General features: G+C 41.2%; 1 protein-coding gene across 1 annotated transcript in view; it reads right to left on the bottom strand.

Annotated features, from left to right (window-relative positions):
• Positions 1 to 18,768, bottom strand: part of LOC127626818 (integrin alpha-X-like) — a 50,098-nt gene that overhangs the window by 13,155 nt on the left and 18,175 nt on the right. Inside the window, 13 exon segments of the mRNA XM_052102880.1 lie at positions 559 to 700; positions 4,897 to 4,970; positions 8,682 to 8,813; positions 9,155 to 9,262; positions 9,264 to 9,304; positions 9,447 to 9,589; positions 10,345 to 10,478; positions 13,402 to 13,605; positions 13,751 to 13,897; positions 17,870 to 18,015; positions 18,125 to 18,230; positions 18,468 to 18,541; positions 18,618 to 18,768. Coding sequence (XP_051958840.1) covers positions 559 to 700; positions 4,897 to 4,970; positions 8,682 to 8,813; positions 9,155 to 9,262; positions 9,264 to 9,304; positions 9,447 to 9,589; positions 10,345 to 10,478; positions 13,402 to 13,605; positions 13,751 to 13,897; positions 17,870 to 18,015; positions 18,125 to 18,230; positions 18,468 to 18,541; positions 18,618 to 18,768 — 1,602 coding nt within the window.

The following is an 18,768-nucleotide window of genomic DNA, read 5'->3' as shown; positions in this document are numbered from 1 at the left end:
GGTATTGTAAAAATTTCATTAGAATTTAAATGATATCTTTAGTATAATTGTGCCAACATATTAATTTATTTATTTACAAAACTACAATTATATATATATCTATATATATCTAAAAAACATTTTTTTAAATTGATGACTTGGACCGAATAATGAAGAATAGCATCCACTAAGTGCCTAACATAGATGGGAACTCCTTCAATACTGTTTAAAAAGCATCCCAAGGTAATACCTCAAGAAGTTGGTTTAGAAAATGACAAGAGTACATTACTGCAAAATCTAGGCACATGGTGGCCACTTTGAAGATGCTAAAATATAACTTAGTTTTGGATGAACTTAGCTGATTAATTTTGGATTTTTTTGTCATAAAATAATTCCCATATTTCCATTTCTATTATTCCATAGTTGTGATGACTTTACTATTATTGTAAAATGTGATTTTTATTTTTTTAAATGAATAAGTGACCCTAAACTTTTGAATGGTAGTGTATATACTGTATATTAAGTACAATCATTATTATATCTAGAATTAGTTTAAACATTTCTGCAATCTGGTCTTACCTGTTTAGAGGTGATTCTTCTGTAAGAAAGTCCAAAGGGGTATTTGAGGGTGAAGTCAGTGTTGTACGAGTTTTCTCCTCTGTTCTCCACAAACACTGTCACATTAATCTCTTGCATGATCCCAACCTCTATGTTTGTAGATCTGAATCAGGGGGAAAAAATCTTTAATTGGCATAGTTATTTCGATTAATTCATGATCATAACAATAGTGATACAACCACTGCGTTACTGTTGTAAACCCATTCCCTGATGGAGGGAACGAGACATTGTATCGATGTAGTGACACTAGAGGTCTCTCTTGAGAGCCGCGGTTGCCTCTGAACTTGAGAAAAGGCTAATGAGAAATTGGCGAACAGAATTTGTATGTCCCTCCCCCAGACATACGGAGGAGCCGAGAATAAGGTTCGACCATTACAGCGGTTGGTACAATGTTGTGGCAAGAGGGACACAATGTCCCGTTTCCTCCATCAGGGAACGGGGGTTACAACAGTAACCTAGAAGTTCCCCTTCTGTCACTCAATCACTCGATGTTGTACTGATGTAGTGAAACTAGGGGTCCCTATCCAATAAATCCACGGCACTGTGTTACGTGAACTGCTGATGCAGGTGCAAGCAAGCTGTTTAATGCCAAAGGAGCAGACCGCAACAGGCTGCATGTAACCTTCCCCAATGCTCAATAAGACATCATATACATTTTATGTTCCCGGCATCCCTGAGGTAAGGAACAAGCGACGTGACAAGTATGGGAGCAGGCCGCGCCAGCCGGGGCAGTCAACCCGGTTATATGTCTGATCGAACGTTGTCCTTGTCTGAACGAACTTTGTGAAAATGTATAATAAAAAAACTTTTTTGCGTGAGTATCTTGAACTGGAGTCTGTGTAAGACCCGGTTCAGAACTCGCAGGTTCAAGATTGGCCGCAACCCACCGCCTTTCTTGGGTATGATGAAGTGAGGGCTGTAGAAACTTTTTCATCTCACCTGGAGGGACAGGCTCTATCCATCCTTGTATAAAAGGGTTGTGATTTCTGCTCACAGGGTATTGGCATTCTCGCCATGCACTGAGGTTGGGGTGGAGCTGCCTGAGCTTTCACAGCCGCAGGGGAACAGACGGACTACGTGCTCTTGAGCGACATGCAGACATGATGTGTTGAATGGCCTCTGTCTGTTTCTTCACCAACGAAAACCTTTGGGCGAAGTCCACAGCAGCATTGCCGAATAGGCTGGCTGGTAGACGGGAGCGTTAAGAAAGCGGGCTTTGTCAGTATCCCGCATCTCGACCAGCCAGCAACAGATGTCTTTCCTGGACCACGAGGGTGGCCATCGCCTGTCTGAGGGCCCGTGCTGTGACCTTCGTGGCCTGGAGGTCGAGGTCAGTTGCTGAGTGCAGTACATGGCTGTGAGCAGCGTCCTGACCTGTGGAACCAATCCTTTAACCGTGAGGGAGGGGGAGTTCCGGTCCATCCCAATGCACATGGCGGCCCGGGCAATCATGCCGGACATCTGTGCGTCGGCCTCAGATTGGGCGAGCAGACCCCAAAGTGGCAGCCCAGTTGAGTCCTCAGTGTCAGATGCTACAACGCTCTCCAATGCTATGATATTCTCATCCAGCTCGGGGGGTCCGAAGGAGACATCAGATTGGCCGTGGGGCAAGCCGGTCTCGCATTGGTCCCGGATGGGGACAAACGAGCATGCTGGGGGGTGGGTGGTTCATGGGGATTTACCCGGCGAAACCACGCACGCTGTATTCTCCAGATCGCATTCATTGGCAGTCGCACCGACCTCAATCTCAAAGGAAGACATCACGGCGCTGGGGGCAGCTGAAGTGGCATTCGCTCGGAGGAAGGAAAGCCGCGACCGAAACTTTGCAATGTTCATGTTCTCGCAATGAGAACATGAACCATTCATAAACACTGCCTCAGAGTGATTGCAGCCCAGACATGTGAGGCAGCGCCCATGACCGTCAGAAGCGGAGAGATATCTGCCGCATCCAGGAACTACACAAAGGTGGAAAGGCATCTTTAAAAAGACGTTCAACTCCAATGTGTACTCTTTTAGGAAAATACTCTTTGAGAAGTTATATGCTCTTTTAGAAGCGCTGTCGAAGCATCAAGGGGCATACACTGCACTGGCATGCAGAGAAGAGAAAAGCCGCTGGTAAAGCACCATAAGATCCAAGAGCAAAGCTCTGCAGAGGTGAGTGGAACAGAAGCATGAGAAGGTTCCACAATTCGGGCCGGGATGAAATACAGTCCCCTGTGCCTGAAAAAGAAAGTCCTTCCTGTTCGAATCGCCCGAGGCTGAACCGTCGAGGGGAGAATTTCGCTCAGAGAACCATACCCTGTTCGGTCAGCGTGGCGCTATCAGTAGGAGCCAAGACCCTTGCTGGCGCACCTTTGCGAAGACTCCCGGGAGCAGAAAAACCGGGGAAAGAAACGCATACAGACGCATTCTGGGTCATGTATGTGCCTTTACAGCCAGACCCAAGGGGCTGGGTGACTCGGGGAGAAGCAGAGGAGACATTGCGCTGTTCATAGAGGTGAAGAGGTCCTCTTCTGCCTGGGAAAAATCTCACCCACTACCTCAGGGTGGAGTTTCCACTCCCCCGTCGGTACTGGACGGTAAATCTGCTCGCATATACGGGCATGCAGGGATATAAACTTCCCTGAGTGACAGGAGCTGCCCTGGGCTCAAAGGAGAATTCGACGTGCCAGAAATTCAGCTGACATGAACGTGGATCTCCCTGATGGTTTATTTAAGAGACTACCGCTGTATTGCCCACCTGCACCAAGACATGGTAGCCTCAGGAGGAAGTATTTCAGGGTCAGATATACAGCCATCAACTCGAGACAGTTACTGTGACAACCGAGCTGACGACCCTCCTATTCCCTTTAAGCTGGACGACCACTTAAGGCCGCTACCCAGCCCATCAGGGAGGCGTCTGTTGTTAGCAGCCTGAGACAACGAGACGCACCTAGAGTGGGACCCAAGGTAAGAAACCGGGGTCTGAACCACATAGAAAGGGAACGAATCCTGCGTGGCGTAACCCTTATTAGCCTAGGGGATTTGGCCCTTGGAAGAAACCCCCCTGGCTTTGAGCCACAATAAAAACGGTCTCATGAGCAGAAGGTCCAGAGGGATCAACGTGGACGCAGACACCCTGAGACCTAGTACAACCTTGACCTAGCCTGACTTCACTCAGGGTATTCTTAGTGGACTCCATTCTAGCAGGAGACAGTTGTGCCCGCATTGTGATCGAACTCCATACAGTCCCCCGAAAGACAGTGTTCTGAGTGGGAGAGAGGACGCTTTTCTTGGCGTTGAGCCTCAACCCCAGAGAAACTAGATGAGCTAAGACGATATCCCTGTGCTGAACTGCCAGTTCCTGGAGCTGCGATCAGCCAGTCGTCTATGTAATTCAGAATGCGGATGCCCCGGAGTCGCAAAGGAGCCGGCGCTGCATCATGCATTTGTGAATGTGCAGGCTTACGAGAAGGATCAGCTGGATCTGGGGAGAGAGCGAGCAATAGGGACGGACCCGTCTCTCGCTCCTCAGCCAGATATATGCGAGAGCCCCATGATGAAAGAGTGGGCGCTGACTCCGGAAGTAAGCGAGGCGAGCGCGAAGCATTTTGCCCGAAAGCATATCGCAATGCGCGCACCTGCGAGAGCAGCATGCTCTTACCCCAGACAAACAAAACAAAACTGATGCGTGTCCCTCTTGGATATAGAGCGGAGGCAGGGAAACACACGTCGTTTGTCTTGACTTTCTGTCATATTTATTTATATATATATATAAAGGAAAGAAAGTTTGACAGGCTTGTGATAGCACACAGCACAGAATGGCTCTGAAGATGAAAAATCTGATGATGCACCGGTGACGCATCTATTTATAGCCACTGCGCCAGGTGCGTCCAATAATTACATCGGCAGAGGCTATAAATTCCAGTCAATGTTCATTGACGTGTTGCATACATATTCACAGCTGGTCACAACTGAGACGTGTTCCTAAGGCGCTCTTCAGCGCAGCATCATAGTGAAGCATTTTGTAAAGGGAACATCAGCTTGCGAAACACACAACCGCTCGGCTCCGAAGAAAAAATCTGAATGAACAGCCTTATTGCGCCCTCCTTTATATCCGTATGTCCGGGGGAGGTACATGCAAATTCTGTTCGCCAATTTCTCATTGGCCTTTTCTCAATTTCAGAGCAACCGAGGCTCTCAATAGAGACCCCTAGTGTTACTACGTTGACACACCGTCGAGTGAGTGACAGAAGGAAATAATTTAACAACAATAAGTCATATTTTGTCATTGTTGCTTTATTTAAATGATTAACTCACCCAGAAGTATTGAAATCCATTCTGATTTCATCCTCACAGAGGTTATCAGTTCCACAGTTTATCTCAAAATCCAACTGTAAAACAAAATTAAATAATTAAACATAAAAAAATGGTTAAATGTTAAAATATGTTTTTTTGTTTCCTTGTTATTTCGTAAAAAAAAAAAAAAAAAAAATCAATACAAAGATACATTACATAAAAAGTAATTTTTAGATTGTTACTTTAATATCGTAAAATCGTACTTCAGTCTCTTAGGTGTTGATGTGAAGACTGTTTATTCATGTAGCATCAGATAAATTAAATTCATCATTAACATTATCCATGGTGCTCTATTTCTTGAAATCTGTTTAAAAATGCAGCAACTTAAGTGCTGGCTAGAACCAAGAAATATGATCTTGTCAACACAATGTTATTTTTGCTACAATGGCTACCTGCTAAAATTTGTATTTATTTAAAAATTATTTGTATTCTTTATTACTTACAAATATTTGAATTGTCTATCTCTACAGTATTTAAGCCACCTTCTATCACGCTATATTCCATCACATTCATACAATCGCTAGATTCTAAACAATGGAATAGTCTTCCTAGCTTAAACTTTGTTTAACTGCAGCATGTCTGTTTTGTGAAATTAATATCTCCCAAACTGACATTCAAAAATCATAATCATTCATATGAATCTACCAAGTAGGTCTATAACACCTGGTAAATGGTATCTAATAATATTTTCTATTTAAATGTTGCTTGTTTCGTCAAGGTACACAGTTACTTTTACACTTAGAAATCTGCTGAATTTGCTATAACACTGTAAAAATGTAAGTGAAAATCAGCCCATTGTTTAATGAATTAAACAATCTCACTATCATGCAGAAAATCTTGGGCTTTTAAATCCATTAGGATCTCTTTTTCAATGACGATTGCGACAGTGATGACAACTGACTCGTCAGACAACTTGATTTCTGAGAAGGGTATAGCTGCAGGAATTTTTCCAAAAAGGGGCGTGAGCTCCAAATTGCCATTGAAGATAAAAGGAGCCCCTAACCCTTTTGATAACCTTAACTGTGAGTGGAAATGATGCCCCATTTTGGAGATTCCACCCCAATTTGGAGGTATCCGGCCTGCAGCTATACCTACTTGTGATCTCTCAGCTCTTAGCTTTCAAATTACGTACATAATTTAAAGCGTGATTGCATCACTCAAGGCCAGCTAGAAGGCCTCGACCTGGAAATATCCTAAAATCAACAACAATCAAGAACAAACAAATCAAGCTGATTGGCTGATGAATCTGACAATGTGACATTAGATGCCTTTCCACTTCACTGTTGAGGGATTCTGTATAAAATCTAAAGGCTTAAAGGGTGGAGGTTAGACACGTGCACTGCTTCTGCCAACGAGCTCGGCTTCGGTCACACAATGGGAAATAGCTGTCAAGCTTCACTTGTAAGCAATGAACACATTTTGATTGGAAATATTTTTAGTTTTTCCCTCTTCATTTGTAGATGAATTAGGAGTGAAAAGTACTTGAAAATATTTAGGTAAAAAAGGTGAATGAGAATTAAAGAATATATATTTATTAGGCTTGTTAGGCCAGCAGAGAAGGCTTTGCTGATACTGAGATTTCGCCACTTAACTTATAAAATGGTTATCATGAGTGGGTCATTGATAAGTATTACAAACTTGATTGTCGGGATGTATTATTTACAGGAGGAGGAGGAGGACCACGTTTACATTTAAAAAAGGTTAACAATAGAGCGCTTTTGTTATGATTGTAAGGAGAAGGCAGACGGGGGGGTGTGGATCTAAATGCGGTTTTATTAGCAGCAAAATAACCAGGCAAACACGGCAACAAATGAAACGTCCACAAAGGGAAAATAAAGCCAAAACACGAAAGACATCCAAAGGGGAACAACGGTTGAGGAAACATCCACGGAGGCCAAGGTAACAACGAACAAACATCTATACACAACGTGAGCAAACATTAGCCAACATCAACAAACATCAACGATCGACAAGGGAATGGAGAACAAACAGGGTTTATATACACAGGAGACACGCGCTATATAAATGCAAGGAATTATTATTTATTATTATTATTATGATGATGACAAACGACAATCAGGTGAGCACAATGACACAGGGCTGGCAGTGATGAGGGCCGGGGATCATGGGAAGTGTAGTTTTAGACAAAGACAAGTGAAACACAGGGCAGACAACAAGGGAATCGTGACAGCTTTATTTTTCTTCACCACCACAATCAGTCTTCTATCATCCATTGTTGAACAGAAATGAGGAATGTTCTGAATTAACAGACGTCACGGTCTGTCACGTGCATGTGTTTACAAGTGAAAGCTGTGATTTACTGTTTTAAATAATAAACCATATTTCAGACATAATCATATAATAAAAATATTTTTCATTTTTTTCATTTGTTTTTCAGATGTGCTTTAATTCATATAAAGACACACTATAGACTACTAATTTATGCTTATTCTGGTCATTGTGTACTTTTTGGTGTCAAATCACATCCATTTTATCCATAAACAGTGCATGGTCACTTTAATTGAGCGCGAGCAGCGCTTCAAAAATAGACTTGAAGACGAAACCCCCGCTGCACTGCAGCTCACGCTACGCTCTGATGCGCTGCTGATACTTCCGATGTGAATGCTGTAATCTGTTAACATGGGCACTGGAAACAATACGTTGTACTCATTTGTGATGTGAAACGGGCATTGTGCTGCACAGGTCAGGTCTGCTGGAAACGGAAACACTTCTTATATTCTATAATTCTGCTGGTGGCACTTTTTTCTATTTGTTTCCCTGTCTTAACCTCAAGCTACATCTCCTGAGGTTGCCAGAGCCTGCCAGATCCAGCTCTGGACCTGCCTGATGTATGACTCCCACTGTTACGTGTTGCTGAGCAATGACGACTTACTGCAGCCTGTGCCAGCCAGATATCACTTCAGTCTACTACGGTGGACTTAATTGAGGATGAATGCCAACTCCAACTGTAAGACATGGGATACTTCACTGGCCACTGCCTGAACCTTAGACTCTGGATGGACTTTACTGTGATTAACTGCCATTAGCTTCCAGTTGGACTGCGGTGAACCTCACTGACCTCTGCTTGCATGACCTTGATCAAAGGATATACTACACTCTTTAAATGGTATATAAACAATAAATAAATTGCCAACTAAAGCTGTCATCAGCAAAATAACAAAGGACAATGGATCTGTATGCACTTCCTCATCACATCAGAATGACTTCAAAGACTTTTTCATTTATCTTACAGTTCATACTAAATATTTTTGTTTAAACATAGGCCCTTAACTCTTTCTCAGTTTATCTATTTTAAGCCATGACTTGTACTACACATACATAATTATATTGTCTATATATTTAGCCTGCTCACTAGGGGTGTAAATAATAAAACAAATATGTATTTATTTATTTATTTTAAGCCACAATTTGCAACTACTGTTAACTGCCTCAAAAAAGTATTTGGAAATTTTGATTTTAAAATAAAAATGAAAGTGAGTGGGACCAGGAAAGGACCTCGAGCCTTGACTCAAACTCAGGTTCGAAGTTCAGCGACTGCACACTAGGGTACAGCTGAGACGGGTATTTGGGCATTAAAACCGCACTGCAAAATGTATGAATACCATTACATTAAAAATAATATATCACATTTTTTTGCATTTATTTATAAGAAAGATTGCACAAGATATATGAGATGGCTTCCAATATAAAGCAAAAAAAATATATTTTTTATATATAATTCTTACATTGTGATCTGAAGTGTTTTTTATCTCTGGCAGGAGTATTGGCCTCAAGTCTTCCATTTTTGTAGATGGAAGTCCTTCAAATATGAAAGTTAACTGATTGGACAACGGGTTCAGGGAATCTTCTGAACAAGCCTGATTGAGACAAGAAAATAAATTATATTTATTTCAGCTAAAATTAGGATTCTACATTTTTATTGGCACATTTTATTGGCCACAAGTATTGCAGTGTGCTAGATGGAAGACCAATAAATATTAATGTTAACTGACTGGACAAGGGGTTTAGAGCATCCTCTGAACAAACCTGACTGAGCAAAAAAAGTAGATGTAATAAGCCATGTTAATAACATAACACCCTAGGAATTGATCATTCACATGCATGTTATCTCATTGCAGAATTTAGCCTTCAATAAAAGTCACAGAAAATTGTATCACAAATAATAAAAAGGAAAACAACAATGGCATTTGTAGCTTACATCTATGATGAAACGATGATCCTTGCATTCTTCCTTCATCCCAACAGTCATTTGATCATTGAGGACACGGTTATCTTTTGAGAAGTATGCTCGAAATTTCTGTCAGCTAGGCATCCAGCTTTATGGTGTAATTAATTTTTGCAGCCAAATCTAGAAAATGTATTTATTATATTTATTCTGTATTCACTTTTACAGGCACTTTTATTCAAAAACATTATAAATGAGGAAAAACACATATAGCTTTCAAGCTATGAAAACTTTATATTATTATGTAATCAACTTGTTCATAAACCTGCTATGGCATGTTTGTATGCACTCATGGTGAAGCACACTGTCAGAGTGTTTTCCAGTGTCTTTTGGCAGTCTGTTTCACTGGTTGGGATTTTAGATGGTTTGTAAATTACTTTTGTTTCCAAGCGCATGATAGGTCTGGACCTGAATGACACACACACACACACACACACACACACACACACACACACACACACGCATAGTGTTTCCATGTTTTATGGGGACTTTCCATAGACATAATGGTTTTTATACTGTACAAACTTTATATTCCATCCCCTAAACCTAACCCTACCCCTAAACCTAACCCTCACAGAAAACTTTCTGCATTTTTACATTTTCAAAAAACATAAATTAGTATGATTTATAAGCTGTTTTCCTCATGGGGACTGACAAAATGTCCCCACAAGGTCAAAACTTTCGGCTTTTACTATCCTTATGGGGACATTTGGTCCCCACAAAGTGATAAATACACACACACACACACACACACACACACACACACACACACACACACACACACACACACACGTATGTGTACCTCTGTATTTTGTATGAGGTAGGTATATGGTTGGGTCCAAATGTCTGAGACCACTTGTGAAAAATTAGAAGGATTCATGAAAGTATCTTTTAAATTTAATAAAAAATTATCAATTTCAAACATTACATAATATTATTAGCATAATACTTTGAGTGAAAAAATTATAATCATACATGCACATTAAAGGACAGCGTGGGGGCATTTTCAAAAGTGTCAGTGTCAGTGGAGGAAAAAGCTGTTCCAGTGGGTATGACATATATGTAGAAAAAACAATGCATTTTCAAATGAAACAAAAAGTATGGACATGGCCTTAGACTTTGGATTCCACTTTATTTTAAGAGCTTTGTAAGACAAAACATACCTGAAAATTAGAACTGCTCCCATGGACCCAACAGCAATGTCAGGTAGGTTGTCTCCACTCTGGTCTAGAGAGGACTGACTTAGTGAAATCCCAAAGAACCGCAAACCTGGTTGCACAGATGATCCAGCAATCCTCTGTCATTACACATAGTGGAAGAAAGAGGGAACGGACAGATATAGAGATATGTTACAAAGGGGCTATAGATTTGTCAAGAAAAATGTTCAAAGTGGGCCCACATTGACTGATCCAATCACAATGGAGATTTATTTCTTTATAGAATTCCTGAGTATTGTTATGAAATACCAAATGTGATTGAAATTAACTGAAATTTGTTAACCCTTTTCTGAAATGGTTATTTTGATCTTAATTTAATACTCAAAAAAGTTGCTTAAGATAACTATTAACCTATAACTATTGCCGATATATTTGCACAATATTCTGGAGGAGAATTTTAATCAAAAACAACCTTCCATTATTATTTATTTTCAAATAAATTATGTTACTCCATTAAAATTCAATAGATATAAATGTATTTTTTCAATGTTGATACTTTTTACCAGAAAAAAGCACAATTTCCAGGTGTGCCTTTAGCCCCTTGTACCCTGTTAGAGACCAAGAAGTAAACCAAGGGCAAGTAGTGCAAGAGACGAGTTATGGAAGAGGACCAAAAATAGACTACATGTATTATGATAGAAAATACACCCTCTGGAAAGTCCCAATCTGAGTCTTGACCTCAACTCTAGATGCTTTAAGATGCTTTGTCATGACAACAAGCAGTGTTGGGAGGGTTAGTTCTGAAATGTATTCCACTACAGATGTATGTCATTTGTAATGTACTCCTTTAGATTATTCAAGGTCAGTAATGTCTTCTAAATACTTTGGATTACTTCTTCAGCACTGCTATTTGTTTTGACTATACAGTAAAAACTCAGTACACTAAGACAAAATACAAATGTTAAAAATACATTATCTGAAAAACCTAAATATCTTATGCAGTGTTGATTCTAAAGCAAAATAAATCAAAATTATCTTGTTTTAAGGATTTTTAGATATTTTTATTTCTAAAAATAAATGATCCAACATGAATTTTCTTGATAAATAAATATGAACATATCTGGTAACATGTGCATGTAAAATGGTTAAAAATAGAATTTTAGCTTAGCGTAAAGGTTTATTTCTATTTCTTCTGCTCCACACTTACTTCAAACTTCTCTGTCTGCTCGTATGAATGTAACACATCTTAAGAAAGTGTTTCAATGCTGTTCAAATGCACTTTAGATCGCATCATTTATTTGTATAAATGTTTTCCATCTCAAAGAACTAAATATTAAATGAAACAAATGACAATAAAATGCAAAGTAATCTCTTCAGTATTCAAAATACATTTTGAATGTAACTGTATTCTAAATACAAAGGATTTAAATTGTAACTATAGTGGAATACAGTTACTTGTATTTAGTATTTTAAATATGTAATCCCGTTACTTGTATTCTATTACTCCCCAACCCTGACCACAAGAGATTGATTCACACCAGACATTAGGGATTGCACAACTACTGATGTTTATGGTCGAGTTGAGCCCATTAGTCGAGTTGAATTCAACTAGACACCCCCATGTAATGAGTTTTATCTACTTATATGAAATATCAACACACATATGTAGTTTGACACCTGAGGGGAAAATAATGACCAAAGGTCTGAGCTTTGGTCTGAACATAAGGTGTGAACATAATTCATACTGTTATCTCCTCGTAAGCAGCTTTGTATTAGAATCTATTAGGCATTAATTCAAATTTTATATAAAAACAGACACCCCCTATATTTTTTTTGTATTGCACCGCCACACCAGGTGATGGTGGAAACATGCATGAGACTGGCTTTCTCCAGGTTTGTGGCCTCAGTAATAAACCGGACGCTAACTGGGGAAAGACTTAAAAGAGTTTTGGAGTTATAATTCTCACATTATCTTATATTTATGCATTTGGCAGACAATTTTATCCAAAGCTGACTTACAGAGCCCTTATTACAGGGACAATCCCCCAACCTGGAGAAAGTGCCTTTCAAGGACACAATGGTGGTGCCTGTGGGGTTTGAACCAGGGTCCTTCTGATTACTAGATTACCAGTTATGTGCTTAGACCACTACACCACCACCACTCCACTCCACCACTCTTCTAGGGAAGGATGTAATTGAATAAACATGTAACATGAACATATTTTAGACAATCCAGGACTGCCTGTAGTTGCAGGTGGTTCCCCTTTTCTTACAGATGATTAAAGGCAGACACAGGGTCTAGCATACAGGATGAGGATTGTTTCGAAACTGGAAAGTTTCCAAAACGTAATATAGCAGGGGAAAAGTCATTCATATTCATACAGTAATTCATACTAATTCAGTCATATTTTCCAGGAAAACACTACCTGATTGGTTAGAGAAACTATTACCCAACCCATAAACCTAACTCTAACAAATCGGGTAGAGCTTTACTCATTAATATGAATGAGTCTTCTCTTACCATACTAAGTTTTGGAAATCCACCACCCACAGTATTTTCTATATATGCGTTTTGTAAAACACATGCAAAGCAACTGGTCTACTTCAGGCTGATATTGTTGACTACATTAATAATAGTTGACTAGTCTATGCAACCAGTACCAGACATATGAAGAATTTTGTGGAATTGAAACAGTTTTGAATAGAGGCATGGTGCAAAATGCTACTGACTGTTGTGCAGGTCTGAACCACAATTACTAGTGATGGAGGTTATTGCTGCCAAAGATGATTAGTTAATAAATCCATGGGTTCATATACTTTTTCCACCCTGCACTGTCAATGTTTACCTCAGTTCAATAAATTAAAATGTATAATTGTTTGCATGTAATTTGTTCAAGCAGGCTGTGTTTGTCTATTGTAGTATATTAAACACAACTATTGTGATTGATGAAAGAAAGAAAATCATAAAGGTTTAGAATGACATGAGGGTGAGTAAATTATGGCTTAATTTCATTTTTAGGTGAACTAACCTTTTAAATTACCCCTGGCCCATGTCTATTTTACCTGTGAATATGTTGGATTTATTCGATCTACTCCTCCATTAAAAATGTAGATGCTGCCCTGTCCATCTTCTTCCAAGGGAGCTCCAATCAGCACATCCATGAAACCATCTCCATTCAGATCTGCTGGACTGGACAGAGAAGAGCCAAATCGTCCTCTCTGCCCTGCCATGCCCACCAGAACCGTATCTGATAAAGTAAAGTACGGCTGCAAGACAGAAAAGAGGGAGAGCAATATAACATGTTATCAAGAATACTTACAAATACTTATAGCAATACAAAAATCTTGTTTAATCAAAAAACTGTTGTTCAAATGTCAACATATTATTAACCCTTTTTTCTCCATCACTTACTCGTTGTGAATAGAAGTAAATAAAGACTTTGCCCTCTCGGTCAGCCTCTGTATATGTTGGTGCTGAAACCAACAAGAGGTCTGTGATGGCATCCGAGTTTAAGTCCACCACACACACCTCAGCTCCAAAGTATGACCCAATCTGAGGCTGAGAAAAGATGAGGGACAGACTTTAACAGTGTTTTATCTACTGCCTTTTATTTGCAACGTTACACACCAGTTTGAATGAGTATTAAAACTTCATACAGATATTACCTCCTTATGCAGTATACCATACCTGTCAAATATTTTCTGCCAACTTCATTACAAAATCAACATACAGTGTACATTGATTTCTGTAAGGTACGTTAAACATGAAATATCTTCTGATTGCACTATGTAACACAAATTTTTGTTCTTGGGTAGTAAGTGTTATTTACTAATTGCTTATGCCTCAAAAGTATAGAAAATGGCTATTATTTCCCATAAACTTCGCTTTTGTGTCCAGGACAGTGATATTTTGAAGTATTTCCATCCAGAAAACAGGTGAATTTGTATTTTCGTTCACATAAAGTCAGAAAAAAACAACATTAAATGAACATAAAGTAATACAAAATGACTACAAAAGATTTATATAGATATATATAAAATATATATATAAAACACACAAAAAGAGTAATATTTCTCTAAAAGAGTGGCGCAAATGGAAAGAGTCTTTTTCAAGATGTCTTTCCGTTTGTGTTTATTGCCTGGTTTCGGTCGATGTCTCTCCCGTCTGATGGCAACAATCGCTGCCTTTCGTGTCTTTTCGTGTATTCAGCGTCCATGGATGGTTCTTGTCCTCACTCAGTCCTTCTACCTACGGGTAGTAGTGGGAGACTCTCTGCCGGGTACTGCCCCACGGACATCCCACTCCCCGTCACGCTTGTATGCTACAACCGAGCGCTGGAGCGAGGTTGCCGGTTCGTTTCATGGCGGACCCGCAATCTCGTTCGGGGCACTTGATGATGATGAGCTTTCGATCACGGCATCGGAGAGCGGGTTCGTCATGTGTGACGCTGAGTACTCAGCTGGTCTCCCACCCTCGGGTGCGGCGGCTCAGTCGCAGGCTGACGCGGAGCTGACGGCCATGCTTGCCTGGGCAGCCGCGAGTATCAGGCTGGAGTGGAATCCTAACGTCTCGACGATTGGTTCCTGGGGCCAGAGTGCCGCTCATGGCCACGCTCCACCCCCGTTCCTTTCTTCCATGAGGTGCATGATGAGCTCATGCGCTCGTGGCAGGCACCTTTCACTGCCCGTACGCGATCCGTGAGCTCCTCCGCTCTCACTACACTCGATGGCGGGGTGGCAAGGGGCTACTCGGCAATTCCCCAGGTGGATCAAGCAGTGGCGGTGCACTTATGCCCGCAAAGTGCCTCCACCTGGCGGAAAGGTCCGAGGCTCCTGTCCAGGGTCTGTAGGCTGACATTGTCCCTGATGGCTAAGGCCTACAGCGCCACTGGACACGCTGTCTCCACCTTGCATGCCATGGCACTCCTGCAGGTGAACCAATCCAAGGCACTCAAAGAACTACACAAGGGTAGTCCTGACCCGGGTCTAATGCAGGAGCTGCGATCAGTGACCGACTTCACTCTCCGGGCAACGGAGGTCACGGTGCGGGCTCTCGGGCAGGCAATGTCCACCCTGGTGGTCCAGGAACGCCACCTCTGGCTCAACCTGATCGAGAGACTGACAAGGTGCGTTTCCTTGACGCCCCATCTCCCATGTTGAGCTGTTTGGTGACACTGTTGGAGAGTTCTGCCGGTAGTTCTCAACGGTGAGGAAGCAGACGAAGGCCATACAGCACATCCTGCCCAGGCGGAGCCACAGACCCCATATTCCGTCTGGTGCGTCTCCTAGGGCGTCTCCCTGTGGTGCCAACACCGACACCAGCCCCGCCACAGCCTGCCCCTCGGGTCGGCCCGGTGCAGAGCTACCCGCAGGACTGTGACGCCACCCGCCTCACGGCCGGCCGCCAAGAACCCCAAGAAGGCTTCAAAGCCCCTGAGATGGGCAGCCTCGGGACTCAGGAAACTGCACTCACGGGAGCTGGTAAGCAGACCACTCCTTCCCCGCCAGAGGGTCGGGTGGAGAATCCTTATTTCTTTACTAATTTTATTTCACCACACACCCAACGGACTGCGCCCCACACTTAAAAAATAAGAGCAGTTTCCTCATCCCCTGAGCTCTATTTCCGGTCTCCCGGCTGGCCACCAGTTCTCTTTGGCAGGTACCCCGAGCCGACGGCCCCCATACTGAGGTAAGTGCTCCACATGCGCTGGTTGTCCCCTAGGAAACCCTGTGTGATCTATATTCCATAAAATGGTTTCCCTGCCGGTAAACTGCATCTTCCTTGGGCAGACTCCCTCTGTCCTTGGTCGCTGTGTTTGTAGTAACTCCTCCCCTTGGGTAGGACCTACTGCGACAGGCTCCACACAATGTGCTTCCACTCCTAACCGGTAAGACCGTGTGTTGTATTCCACCTAAAAGTTCTGCTCTTGTGGTGTTTTCCATTGGGACCCCTAGTGTCAACTCATCGACACAATGTTGAGTGAGTGACAGATAGGGAACGTCTCGGTTACTGATGTAACCTCCGTTCCCTGATGGAAGGAACGAGACGTTGTGTCCCTCCTGCCACAACACTGAACCAACTGCTGAAATGGCCAGGTTTTTGGCTCGGCTCCTCAGTGCGATACCTGATGTGTGTTTGCAGCATCACTCCTTTTATACATGGCATGCAAATTCCACATGCCAATTTCCATTGGCCTTTTCTCAAGATCAGAGATGTCTGGGCTCCGCAGGAGCGACCCCTAGTGTCAACTCGTGACACAACGTCTCATTCCTTCCATCAGTAACCGAGACTGTCTTTTATTTGACTTAGGGATGGGCGATACAACCATTTTCTTTTCAATCTAATACGAAAAAGTACTTTTAGACCAGTATTTGTATGAATTCTTCGGATAAAATTTGTAACTTAAATTGTTACTTACATTTTTATATATATTTATAGGCTTAAGTAGAAAATGATTAGGTTGCTTTGTTTTCCTTTTAAAAATTAGTTAGTATAAGCCACATATAAAACCTCAAAATTAACCATAGATATTATTATATGGCTACTATTACTAAAACCAAGTTACAATATGGATCCTAAAGTAATGCTGTAGCAAAATTGTTAATTGTATCGAAACCTTGGTTATTGCCAAAATAAATAAATAAATACAAATAAAAAAATATGGTCACTACAGTCGTGGTTCCCATTCTGTCACTCACTTGATGTTGTGTCGATGAAGTGACACTAGAGGTCGCTCTTGAGAGCTCGAGACATGGCGATCTAAAGTTCCATGCCACTCACCTGCATACGGGTATAAAGGAGCCCTGGGCAGTGGTATTTACTACTAACTAATTTACTTGGCCCAGCAGTTCTCGGCGGTGAGACAACAGGCGGAGGCCACCCAGCGCATCTTGCCCTGGCACGGCTCAAGAGTGCGCACCCCGTCTCGGCAGCTCGCCCAGCCCCCGCAGGAGGGTGGCGCCCCATCCTCTCGGCTGGCCGTAAAACCCCTAGGAGGGCTCCCAAGACTGAACTTTACAATCATTATAAGAGGACCTCAGGGACAATACAATTAGAAAACTAAGTTAAAAACATTAGAAAATAAAATTTGAAAAAAGCATGACATGACGCCACCCACATGAATTTAAATTTAAGTCTGTTCCTCACACAAATCTATCATATGTCTTCAGAAGACTTGCAATATTGCACACAAATGAAACAGATGAATGTTTTTATGGTTTTTATGATACTTTTATCATTTGAGACACAGCTCTTTTTCAGATATTCTGAAAACAACCGTTGTTTCACACGAATCACGGCAAACAAAATGAAAAATAAATGATAAAGCAAGGAGTAAATGATTTAAGCTATCATTTGCAGTTTAACATTGTGCAAAGTAAAGCAATCCCCTAAAACAAGGTGCTATAAATGTAACATTTTGGTAGTGCAGGATAAATGTCACTACAGTGACATATGCTTATGAGAGTGAGTTGTAAATGATGATATTATGTTTTTATGTATGGTTTTGACACCATTGTGTGACACAAATACGAGTGAACAACCTTGGGGATCCAGTGTCAGTTTATCCAAACTGCTTCTGAGTAGTGAAACAATGACTTGACCTTGGTGCTTGTATCTTGGTGCTCCCAGAATTACAAAGTGGATGTTTGACAGTGTTGCAATAGCCATTGAATAACCTTAAGACAAAATGTAATAGTTCAATAGTATGTCTGTTCTGAGTTAAAAATTTGTTGCTTCTATACATGTCTTCTATTAATAATTAGAGTGTGTTAAAAAAAGCCTCACCTAAATAACTGTCATGTTCACTGCCTGATTGAAAGGAACCATATGCATATTCCTCATATCCACCTTTCCACTGGTAAGCTCCCACAGCACTCAGTAACACACTTCCCTAAATACAAAAAAAAGAACTGAATTTGGATTATGTGCACTTATGTATCAAGTGATAAATCTAATGTAGATTCCCTTAACAATCATTTGATTTACTCATAGACTAAAAGTCTAAACTTTGGAGACACTTGACTAAATGTATGTTAAATGTAACCTTAACACAATGTTTATCTAAAGGCTTATGTTTAAATGCTTGAAATTGGTTCGTAGACAAATATAATTTATGTGTTTATATTACATATAATGTGAAAGCTGTGCTGAATCCATCCTGTGCAAACTCCATTCTGGAGGAATCACCAGATGTTTGGGTTCCTGCAGCAAAGCAACAGGAGTTACTGAACATAAATAATGTATACTTTAGGCCAAATCTCTTGAGCTGCCCACTGACCTTCAATAGCAATAATGTTCTCTTCTAGTTTTTGAAGAATACTGTTCAGTGCATCAAAGTCTGTCACCTTGAACACATGATCAATATCTGGATCTGTAGCAATTTTATTCAACTCCTCTCTTGCAGTGGGATAATCAAAAGCAGCACCAAC

Source organism: Xyrauchen texanus, chromosome 33 (genome assembly GCF_025860055.1).
Source record: "Xyrauchen texanus isolate HMW12.3.18 chromosome 33, RBS_HiC_50CHRs, whole genome shotgun sequence".
Classification (NCBI taxonomy): Eukaryota; Metazoa; Chordata; class Actinopteri; order Cypriniformes; family Catostomidae; genus Xyrauchen; species Xyrauchen texanus.
This window is presented reverse-complemented; position numbering and strand designations above follow the sequence as displayed.